Below are 12,592 nucleotides of genomic sequence, written 5' to 3'. Positions count from 1 at the left end.
CAATTTGCATACCGCCCCTTTCCCACCGGGACAAACGGAACACCTACGTGAGAATGCTATTAATTGTCTACAGCTCAGCGTTCAACACCATAGTGTCCTCAAAGATCATCACTAAGCTAAGGACCCTGGGACTAAACACCTTCCTCTACAACTGTAACGTCTGAATTCTTGACGGGCCGGCCGGTGTGGTAAAGATCTGCCACGCTGATCCTCAACACGGGGGCCCCTCAAGGGTGTGTGCTCAGTCCCCTCCTGTACTCCCTGTTCACCCATGACTGCATGGCCAAGCACGACTCCAACACCATCATTAAGTTTGCAGAGGACAGAACAGTGGTAGGCCTGATCACCTACAATGATGAGACAGCCTATAGGGAGGAAGTCAGAGACCTGACAGTGTGATGCCAGGATAACAACCTCTCCCTCAACATGATCAAGACAAAGGAGATGATTGTGGACTACGGAAAAAGGAGGACCGAGACCAACCCCATTCTGTAGTGGAGCAGGTTGAGAGCTTCAAGTTCCTTGGTGTCCACATCACCAACAAACTAACATGGTCCAAGCACACCAAGACAGTCGTAAAGAGGGTATGACAACGCCTATTCCCCCTCAGGAGACTGAAAAGATTTGGAAGGGGTCCTCAGATCCTCAAAAAGTTCTACAGCTGCATCATCGAGAGCATGATGGTTGCATCACTGCCGGGTATAGCAACTGCTCAGCCTCCGACCACAAGGCACTACAGAGGGCAGTGCATACGGCCCAGTACATCACTGGGGCCAAGCTTCCTGCCATCCAGGACCTCTATACCAGGCGGGTGTCAAACAATTGCTAAAGACTCCAGACACCCTAGTCAGAGACTGTTCTCTCTGCTACCACACGTGCAAGCGGTACCAGAGCACCAAGTCTAGGTCCCCCCATTTTTACACTGCTGCTACTTTGTTTATTATCCATGTGTAGTCACTTTACCTCTACCTACATGTACCTCAATAACCTCAACTATCCGGTACCCCCGCACATTGACTCTGTACCGCTACCCCCTGTATATAGCCTCGCCCACTGTTACTTTATTGTTGCTCCTTAATTTTTTACATTTTTTAATTTTTTATGTAATTGTTTTTTTTTTTTTTAATTTACTTCAGTTTATTTTAGTAAATATTTTCTTATAACTTTTTTTTCTTAACTGCATTGTTGGTTAAGGGCTTGTAAGTAAGCATTTCACTGTAAGGTCTACCTGTTGTATTCGGTGCACGTGACAAATAAAATTAGATTTGATTTGTAACAATGTAATTGACTGTTGTTTGTACAAAGTAGCTTAGCTAGGTGTGCTAGATGTCAGCATTTAACCACCAGCTTTACTAAAATGTATCAACGGCGGATCACTCTGATATACACTGAGTGTACAAGACATTAAGGACACCTGCTCTTTCCATGACATAGACTGACCAGGTGAACCAAGGTGAAATCCCTTATTGATGTCACCTGTTAAATCTACTTCAATCTGTGTAGGTGAAAGTGAGGATACAGGTTAAAGAAGGATTTTTAAGCCTTGAGACATGGATTGTGTATGGACATGGATTGTGTATGTGTGCCATTCAGATGATGAACGGGTAAGACAAAAGATTTAAGTGCCTTTGGATGTGGTATGGTAGGTGCCAGATGCACTGGTTTGAGTGTGTCAAGAACAGCAACGCTGCTGGGTTTTTCACACTCAACAGTTTCCCATGTATGTTGGGGAAAAACGGGTTGGGGAAAAACCGATCGGTAACTGTAATTTGTTATGTTACCAGAAAAAAATATTGTAATCAGATTACAGATACTTTAGAAAAACTAGATGACTGCATCGAGGATTACTTTTAAATTCAGAAAGGATGTTTCCGAAAAAAAATCCTCGACACTTCTGTTTTTTTCAATGACATTCATATATATTAGCATTGAAAAAAGGCTAACATTTAAGGTGGTTCCACCTGAGTGAGTCTGACCACAAGTCAGAGACCAGTATTTGAACCCAATAATGGATGAATTCAAGAAGTTTAAACTGCCTTTAAATCATTGTTTTTGAAACCAGTCGACAGCCTGTGAAAAATGCACTCTTGCAACATATACACAGTGGGTATCCCAGCCAATGGAATAAAAGTGGGGCTTTTATTGCTCAATCTAATTCATGCTGATAAAAACAATGCTCTCACACTTTTGATAGACTTAAAGGTGCAATCTGTAGTTGCTACATCAATTTTTGGAGTTTCAATTATATATATTAATGTAAAGATATAATTTAATTGTATTATTCTATGTAGTAGAAAGTGATGGGTTAGAAGATTTAACATCCTTTAACATTGATTTTTGTGTTATTCTAATGCCTTTTAAAGGGAAAGTAATCTAAAAGTAACTGAATGTAATCAGATTACGTTACTGAGTTTGGGTAATCCAAAAGTTCAGTTACTGATTACAATTTTGGACAGGTAACTAGTACCTGTAACGGAATACATTTAGAAAGTAACCTACCCAACACAGGGAACAAGTATGGCCCACCACCCAAAGAACATCCAGCCAACGTCACACAACTGTAGGAAGCATTGGAGTCAACATTGGCCAGCATCCCTGTGGAATGCTTTCGACACCTTGTAGAGTCCATGCCCCGATGAGTCCATGCCCGATGAATTGAGGCTCTTTTGAAAGTGTTCCCAATGTTTTGTACACTATATAAGGATTATATATTGAACTAAAATATAACATGCAACAAATGTGAAGATTTTACTGAGTTACAGTTCATTTTAGGAATTCAGTCAATTGAAATAAATTAATTAGGCCGTAATCTATGGATTTCACATGACTGGGAGTACAGATATGCAACTGTTGGTCACAGATACCTTACAAAAATGGGCCTCACAGTGGGCCTCAGGATCTCATCATGGTATCTCTGTGCATTCAAATTTCCATTGATAAAATGCATTTGTGTTTGTTGTCCGTAGCTTATGCCTGCCCATATTATAACCCCGTCGCCACCATGGGGAACTTTGTTCACAACGTTGACATCAGCAAACCTCTCGCCCACACAATGCCATACATGTTGTCAGCCAAATTCTCTAAAATAACATTGGAGGTAGCTTATGGTAGAGTAATGAACATTACATTCTCTGGCAACAGTACTGGTGGACATTCCTGCCAATTGCATGCTCACTCAAAACTTGAGACATCTGTGACATTGTATTGTGTGACAGAACTACACATTTTAGAGTGGCCGTTTATTGTCCCAAGCACACGGTAGACCTGTGTAATAATCATACTGTCTAATCAGCTTCTTGATGTGCCACACCTGTCAGGTGGATGGATTATCTAGGCGAAGGAGAAATGCTCACCAACAGGGATGTAAACAAATTTGTGCACAAAATCTGAGAGAAATAATAGCTTTGTGCCTATGGAACATTTCTGGGATATTTTATTTCAGCTCATGATACAGTGCCTTGCGAAAGTATTCGGCCCCCTTGAACTTTGCGACCTTTTGCCACATTTCAGGCTTCAAACATAAAGATATAAAACTGCATTTTTTTGTGAAGAATCAACAACAAGTGGGACACAATCATGAAGTGGAACGACATTTATTGGATATTTCAAACTTTTTTAACAAATCAAAAACTGAAGAAATTGGGCTTGCAAAATTATTCAGCCCCCTTAAGTTAATACTTTGTAGCGCCACCTTTTGCTGCGATTACAGCTGTAAGTCACTTGGGGTATGTCTCTATCAGTTTTGCACATCGAGAGACTGAAATTTTTTCCCATTCCTCCTTGCAAAACAGCTCGAGCTCAGTGAGGTTGGATGGAGAGCATTTGTGAACAGCAGTTTTCAGTTCTTTCCACAGATTCTCGATTGGATTCAGGTCTGGACTTTGACTTGGGCATTCTAACACCTGGATATGTTTATTTTTGAACCATTCCATTGTAGATTTTGCTTTATGTTTTGGATCATTGTCTTGTTGGAAGACAAATCTCCGTCCCAGTCTCTGGTATTTTGCAGACTCCATCAGGTTTTCTTCCAGAATGGTCCTGTATTTGGCTCCATCCATCTTCCCATCAATTTTAACCATCTTCCCTGTCCCTGCTGAAAAAAAGCAGGCCCAAACCATGATGCTGCCACCACCATGTTTGACAGTGGGGATGGTGTGTTCAGCTGTGTTGCTTTTACGCCAAACATAACGTTTTACATTGTTGCCAAAAAGTTCAATTTTGGTTTAATCTGACCAGAGCACCTTCTTCCACATGTTTGGTGTGTCTCCCACGTGGCTTGTGGCAAACTTTAAACAACACTTTTTATGGATATCTTTAAGAAATGGCTTTCTTCTTGCCACTCTTCCATAAAGGCCAGATGTGTGCAATATACGACTTGATTGTTGTCCTATGGACAGAGTCTCCCACCTCAGCTGTAGATCTCTACAGTTCATCCAGAGTGATCATGGGCCTCTTGGCTGCATCTCTGAACAGTCTTCTCCTTGTATGAGCTGAAAGTTTAGAGGGACGGCCAGGTCTTGGTAGATTTGCAGTGGTCTGATACTCCTTCCATTTCAATATTATCGCTTGCAAAGTGCTCCTTGGGATGTTTAAAGCTTGGGAAATCTTTTTGTATCCAAATCCAGCTTTAAACTTCTTCACAACAGTATCTCGGACCTGCCTGGTGTGTTCCTTGTTCTTCATGATGCTCTCTGCACTTTTAATGGACCTCTGAGACTATCACAGTGCAGGTGCATTTATACGGAGACTTGATTACACACAGGTGGATTGTATTTATCATCATTAGTCATTTAGGTCAACATTGGATCATTCAGAGATCCTCACTGAACTTCTGGAGAGAGTTTGCTGCACTGAAAGTAAAGGGGCTGAATAATTTTGCACGCCCAATTCTTCAGTTTTTGATTTGTTAAAAAAGTTTGAAATATCCAATAAATGTCGTTCCACTTCATGATTGTGTCCCACTTGTTGTTGATTCTTCACAAAAAAATACAGTTTTATATCTTTATGTTTGAAGCCTGAAATGTGGCAAAAGGTCGCAAAGTTCAAGGGGGCCGAATACTTTCGCAAGGCACTGTACATGGCACCAACACTTTACATTTTGCGTTTATATTTTTGTTCAGTGTAATATTCCCCTGTCCTACCGTAATCAACACACACACATTTTACAGTAACAATAAAATGGAATATAACAGAATAAAATAGAAAGGATATTTTTCCCGATGGCTAATGCTACCAGTACTCACGTGGAAAAAAGTTTTTGGAAACAATTCTGAGAGTTATTTGCCAAAAATAGATTCATTAGAATCTCCTCAATCAAAACGTCTTGCCTGTATGGAATTCTGAAAGTGTATTTGAAAAGTGATTTGATCTACGCACGCAACTTTTAATTGAGGAACCACTGTATGTAGAGAATAGTGTGCCAATTTGGGATGCATCTGTTGGCTTCCTTTTTGCTGAGGCACAGGGAGCACTTCTGCCAGTTTTCTCCGGGCTGTTGTTTTCACGTCATATTACATATTTCAAAGTCATTTGTGCTTGGTTGTTATATGTGCTATTGTAAAATAGGTTTTCTGTCAGTGGTTCATAATGTGAGCATCTTTAATATTCTACTGTTTTTTGCTGCAGGCCATCTTCAGCGCGGGCTACACCTGTATTAGGAAAGGTAAGTCAAATTCTACTACATACTTACAGTATATACTCCTATACTACTTGATGCTACTATATCGTCATTGATAAATAAACGTATAATATCCGAGTTCTTTTTCCTCCACCCCAAATGAATGACATCAGAAGTGAAGAACACACGGACATCGCATACACACATTTATAATAGGTCTCTTAATTGAGGGGTCACCAGATTTGGCCACACTTAAGGCCTTTTAGACTGACAGTTCACTATCTTCAGATTAAATCTTAATATTCTAGTACCTTTAACCTCACAGACAGCTGAGCACATCATACATGAACTACACAGTGTGTGTGTCCCAAATGGCAGACTATTACTATATAGTGGGCTACCAGGGCTACCCGTGATGGTTTGTTAAAGTCCCATAACTTGAGTCACAGCTCTTCAGGGTCGGATACAATCTGCAATATGGATTTTTGAAATTGAACTAGCCGCAAAGTGCCTCTGGGCCCTGGTCAAAAGTATAGGGTCCCATTTGGGATGCACGCTAAATCTTACAGTACCATTAAGGTACGAATAGCTATAGCTCAAAGTGGGAGTACTTAAAGTAAGACCAGGGCTATGGCCCAAAATGGCACCCTATTCCCTATATAGTGTACTAGATCCCTATGGGCTCTGGTCAAACGTAGTGGTCTATGTAGGGAATAGGGTGCTATATGGGATGCAATTTAGTAGCAAATGCAGAAAACATAGAAAACAGTAGGATTTACTGGAAGAGAAGAAAGAGAGGCACTTTGCGGCTAGTTCGATTGGAAAATCAATACTGCAGATGGTATCTGACCATGAAGAGCAGTGACTCAAGTTATGGGACTTTAACAAACCATCACGGGTTAGGTACTGTATGTACATATTGTGTTTTACCGTTTTACAGTTAAGAGTAGCTCACCCCTGCTTTTCTCTTCTATCTCTCTTTCTCTCTCTCGCTCTCTCTTTCTCTCGCTCGCTCTCTTGTTCTTGCTCTCTCTCTCTCTCTCTTTCTCTCTCTATTTCCTAGCACAAGAGGCACTGAAGTGAAGAGGAAATTCAACAACTCTCCATGTTCAGGCCTTCTTCACAGGCCAAAACGTGGTGGTTTTAACAATAAAGAAGCATTTTTATCCACTGTCCTCCAAGAGTTGCTGAATTTCATCCTCACTTCATTCCTAACATCCATGACCTCATCCTTAGTTGGACATTTTGATCGATCCTGTCAAGGGACAGTGACAGCCACCTGACAAGACGCCATCACCATGGCGACTCAAAGTCAGGTCTCGTCAATAAAAGAGAAAAGCGAGGGAAGAGTCCTTCGTTAGTCATCTTTAATTAAAGGGGAACACTGAGCTAATCTCATGGAGGAAATGCTGTATTCCGTATTCAGCCATGACGCGTCACTGTTGTTGTCCCTAAAACCTCACGCTACTCGTGAGCATTCGCTATCTATAAAGTTTAATACAGAGAAATGCAATGCAACAGATGACGTAGAATTACAGTTTACAGTAGTATGACTATTAGGGCAAGCAGTGTGTTTATCAGCTGAGATATGTAGAGAGAGTTGATCCATTTCTTTGGAGACCCTGAGGTTCTCCTTATGTTCTCCAGTTTGGGAATAGTCTCTTCTCACAGCCACTGTGTGAGTGTGCAGAGTGCCCTGAGTCTGGTGAGAGAAATATCAACTTGATGGTTGAGCAATTCTAGGTTCTGAAGCTTTCATTTGTATTATGGTTTACCTTCTACTGCTGTGAGTAGAGTGCTGTGTACCTATGCTCCAGTCAGGCTCTCCTGGGGAGGCTTGCAGAGTGGTCCCATGGGGGTGATGAGGGGCAGGATACAATGACAGACAGCCTAGACACTCAATCATACACACGAGCATGCATGCATACACAGATGCATGGTTGAGCAAACACGCATGTGTGCCACACACACCACACACACACTCAATCATCATAAACACGTTGAGACACAAAGGAGCGCAATGGCACCAACAATGGTTTCACACACAATATAGACACGTGTGTGTGTGTGTGTGTGTGTGTGTGTGTGTGTGTGTGTGTGTGTGTGTGTGTGTGTGTGTGTGTGTGTATGTGTGTGTGTGTGCTTTTCAGTGTCTATGGTGAGTTCTGGCAGCCAGAGAGAGGTTAATGGCCCTGGAACCAATCTCACAGTCACACACACACAGATACCATTCTCTCACAGTCAAAACAGCAGGAGAACACCTTATGGTGCCGCCTGCTGAGAAGTGAGGACTCATGGCCAATATCAATGCTACCTAACTCACAACAACCAGCTTTAGAAAAACACATTCACTTGCTGTGAAATGATACAGGTACGCAAACAAAAGCTCTGTCTTTCCTCCTTCTGACCTAGACCAACACATTCACATCTACCAGTTCCTAAATGTGTCATCTAATCTTGCGATGGTTGCAGCTTTGTTTCCAAAGAGGGGATGTCTTTTATTTGGCTTGTTTCCTAAATTGCACCCTATTCCCTAAATAGTGCACTACCTTTGACCAGAGCCCATAGGACACATCCTCGTATCCCTAATGCATTCAGTCAGTCTGGCTTGCGGCTGTTAAAATGATACTCTGACCTGTATTAAATCAACATGCTCTCACCACCAATCTCCAATTACAAATCTCATTAGTTGCAGACCGCCAGAGGCACCCAGTTTGGACTCATTCCTGATGAATAGCTGTTTAATTTTAGCAAGGTCCTTTGATGTAGATCCAATTGTAAGCATTCTAAGCACATTTGTATGTTGGCTTTCTGTTCACAATGGAGCTCAATGGTGAGAGAGTGAGAGAAAGAGAGATAAACCGAGAGACAGATAGAGAGGCCAAGACAGAGACCGAGGTGACTCGAAAGAGCTATACTGTGCTTGATCACACTTTCTGTGATTGATTATGCTGAAAGTGTTTTCTCCGCAGTTTTCCCTGTCCTTAGTCATGCTCTAATGTTCACATCATCAACTCTCCTTTACACCTTTGTAGACCTTCAACTGTATCTCAAACCCGATACGTAACCATAAAAGTGACTGCTCTTCCATTGTATGGATTTCACTGCAGAATATGGAAGCTCACGTAAACTCCACAGGGTTGTGTTACTTGGAATGCTACCGGGGTAAACCCTTGTAGGGTCTCCTTGGGGAGAAACGAATGTCTTCATTGATTCCCAAATGGCACCTTGTTCTCTTTATTGTGCACTACTTTTGACCAGAGGCTCTGGCCAAAAGTAGCACACTACATCGGGAATAGGCTTCCATTTGGGAATTTCTCTGGTCTGAGCTAAGTATGTTGCTGGTGGAGAAGTGAGGGCAGCACCGCGCAGGACAGGAGCCCGGCGTGACTGACAAATCCCCTTAGTAATTAATAGGAACAAGAGTCAATGCTTTGCTCCTGACCTGCTAACTGTCTCTGTCATTTTTCTCTTTACTCTCTGGGCCCCGCAACATATTCATCCTCCTGGTGCTCCTCTTGACAATCTGCTTCACATTCCCAGGCGTCTATAACATTTTGTGTCCTCAAAAAGGTGTGAGATGTCATATATCAGATATATCAGATGTCCAAACATAACCATCTGTGTTAGACGTCCTCTCCACATACACGCACAGCTCTCATCCAGGCACCCATTTTAGAATGAGTGGAACTGCATCATTTTGAGTGCCATCGTTTAACCATGAATGGTATTTAAGATCCATCAATGGCTAGGTACTCAATATTCTATGTTCCGGTCTATTTAAAGCCGGAATGGTCATTTCAAGCTGCAGCTGAATAACAATGATACAGTTATTGGTCTCACCCTAACACTGATGACTTTGAAGTGGTTTCTATTGTTAGATCTTGAGAAACGCTTGTTGGTGTGCTGTTGCTGTGTGTGGGATGTCTGAGAGCAAAGGAGATATGCTGTACAGCAGACTCTGTACGCGCTCAGAAATAAAGGTTGAGATTTTTCTTAAAGGGGTACAAACGCTTGTCACTGTAGCGGTACACTCTAAGGTATGTCCTTTGTACCTTTCGTTAACAATACTGTACCCTAACCAAACCCTTAATTCTAAGAGTGCACATTCATTGTTTCTCTCTTCTTCTGTCTTTCTCTTTCTCTCCCTCCCACTCTCTGCCTGTCTGTCTTTCTTTCTCTCTCTCTCTCCCTCCCTCTTGTTCTCTCTCTCTCTCTCTCTCGCTCTCTCTCCTCTCCCTCCCTCGATACAGTCAGTGTGTCGAGGTGTGTGGCCCCCAGGTTCCCAGGTGTCTCTGGAGGAGCAGGCCTTTCTGCTGCTGACAGACCCAGAGAGGCAGACCATGGTTTACTACCTGCAGGAGTACCAGGATGGACACATCGGTCTGGAACCCCTGGCTATGGCCCTGTTTGAACTCTTCAACACCCACGCCAAGGTACTGTAAAGCCTGCTGAGACAGCACATCTGAGCTAGCATCCCAAATGGCGCCCTATAGGTCACCCTAACTGTCCACCATTCTTCCTCCTGTCCTCCCTCCAGTTCCCTTTGTCAAAGGAGACGATGAAAACCTTGTGCTCGAAAGTTAAACGCTGTCCAATAAATTCCCATTGAGAGCATAAATGCAGTGTGTGGAGTTCCCTTTTCACCTTTTATTGAACCCTTTCTGACGAACAGCACCTGCTCTAAGTCAAATAAGGACTCTATATAGCCCATAGGGCCTCTATATAACCTATAGGGCCTCTAAGTAACCGACAGGGCCTCTGTAACATCATAGGGCTTCCATGTAACTGTGAGAGCGCATTTATGTAACTCTATTGGGCCTTTATGTAACTTGTTGACCGTTTCTCCTCTACAGTTATCCTTGCTGTCTGAGGTGCGTAGCCTGGTGGTTCCCCAGGACCTGGAGGTGTATGATGGTCTGGTGCTGCACCGTGAGAGGGAGGCTCTGAAGGCCTGGCATGGAGAAACAGGAACGTTGCATCCACACAGCCACTGTGTACACACAGAGCCCTCAGCCAGCCACAGCCACTCCAACCCCACCACTCTCTGCTCTGCCAAGGTAGTGGAAAGATTTCACCCTAAATGACACCCTACTCCTTATACAGTGGAGTACCTTTGACCAGAGCCCCATTAGCCCTGTGTGTGCACGTGTGCGTGCATGCCTATTCAGGTCTATGGTGCGTGTGTGTTTGATTTCCTCCAGGCATCCTTTTAAAATATGTTCTGTCATCAATTGGATCTGGCACCAGTGTCAAATGAGAGAGAGCAGTGATTTCAGATGAGATTACTGAGCTGCAGTGCCAGTGTAGCATCGATGTTTCACTGAATCAGTATGGCCCTGATCAGTACAATGGGACCTCATTCTTCCAGGGCACAGTCACTCTACAAAACACTCTATAACCATCCAAATGAGACCCAGCCACCCTGTAATAGAAACGGTTAAAACAGTGTTTGAATCCACAATGGCACCCTATTCCCTATTTAGTGCTCCTCTTTTGGCCAGACTCTGGCTCTGGTCAAAAGTAATGCACTATACAGAATAGGGTGCCATTTGCTCCAACAAAGCAGAGATTATTCAGCCGTGGACCGGGGGGATTTGAAACCATTGTGAGGAGAGATTATCTTTAAGGTGACTGAGAGCTGAACCCAAATACAGTTGAAGTCGGAAGTTTACATACGCCTTAGCCAAATACATTTAAACTCAGTTTTTCACAATTCCTGACATTTAATCCTAGTAAAAATTCCTTGTCTTAGGTCAGTTAGGATCAACACTTTATTTTAAGAATGTGAAATGTCAGAATAATAGTAGAGAGAATGATATATTTCAGATTTTATTTATTTTATCACAATCCCAGTGGGTCAGAAGATTACATACACTCAATTCGTATTTGGTAGCATTGCCTTTAAAATGTTTAATTTGGGTCAAACGTTTTGGGTAGCCTTCCACAAGCTTCCCACAATAAGTTGGGTGAATTCTGGCCCATTCCTCCTCACAGAGCTGGTGTAACTGAGTCAGGCTTTCTTTCACATGCTTTTTCAGTTCTGCCCACACATTTTCTATAGGATTGAGGTCAGGGCTTTGTGATGGCCACTCCAATACCTTGACTTTGTTGTCCTTAAGCCATTTTGCCACAACTTTGTAAGAATGCTTGGGGTCTTTGTCCATTTGGAAGACCCATTTAGGACCAAGCTTTAACTTCCTGACTGATGTCTTGAGATGTTGCTCCAATATATCCACATCCTTTCCCTTCCTCAAGATGCCATGTATTGTGTGAAGTGCACCAGTCCCTCCCGTAGCAAAGCACCCCCACAACATGATGCAAGTCTCCCCCTTTTTCCTCCAAACATAACGATAGTCATTATGGCCAAACAGTTATATTTTTGTTTCATCAGACCAGAGGACATTTCTCCAAAAAGTACGATCTTTGTCCCCATGTGCAGTTGCAAACTGTAGTCTGGCTTTTTATGTCGGTTTTGGAGCAGTGGCTTCTTCCTTGCTGAGCTGCCTTTCAGGTTATGTCGACATAGGACTCGTTTTACTATGGATATAGATACTTTTGTACCTGTTTCCTCCAGCATCTTCACAAGGTCCTTTGCTGTTGTTCTGGGATTGATTTGCACTTTTCGCAACAAAGTACGTTCATCTCTAGGAGACAGAACCGCTCCTTCCGTACTGATCCTTCCTGAGTGGTATGACGGCTGCGTGGTCCCATGGTGTTTATTCTTGCGTACTATTGTTTGTACAGATGAATGTGGTACCTTCAGGCATTTGGAAATTGCTCCCAAGGATGAACCAGACTTGTGGAGGTCTTGGCTGATTTCTTTTGATTTTCCCATGATGTCAAGCAAAGAGGCTCTGAGTTTGAAGGTAGGCCTTGAAATACATCCACAGGTACACCTCCAATTGACTCAAATTATGTCAATTAGCCTATCAGAAGCTTCTAAAGCCAATTTTACAAGCTGTTTAAAGGCAC

At 42.7% G+C, this 12,592-nt stretch overlaps 1 protein-coding gene across 1 annotated transcript in view; it reads left to right on the top strand.

Moving 5' to 3' along the window:
- The window catches only part of LOC139412090 (whirlin-like), an 87,320-nt gene that overhangs the window by 63,682 nt on the left and 11,046 nt on the right, over nucleotides 1-12,592 (top strand). The window contains exons 5-7 of the mRNA XM_071158885.1: nucleotides 5,626-5,662; nucleotides 9,871-10,053; nucleotides 10,474-10,677. Coding sequence (XP_071014986.1) covers nucleotides 5,626-5,662; nucleotides 9,871-10,053; nucleotides 10,474-10,677 — 424 coding nt within the window. The remainder of the gene's footprint in view (nucleotides 1-5,625; nucleotides 5,663-9,870; nucleotides 10,054-10,473; nucleotides 10,678-12,592) is intronic.

This window comes from Oncorhynchus clarkii, chromosome 6, assembly GCF_045791955.1.
Source record: "Oncorhynchus clarkii lewisi isolate Uvic-CL-2024 chromosome 6, UVic_Ocla_1.0, whole genome shotgun sequence".
Taxonomy (NCBI): Eukaryota; Metazoa; Chordata; class Actinopteri; order Salmoniformes; family Salmonidae; genus Oncorhynchus; species Oncorhynchus clarkii.
Note: the sequence above shows the minus strand (reverse complement) of the source record. Positions and strands in the feature narration are given on the sequence as shown.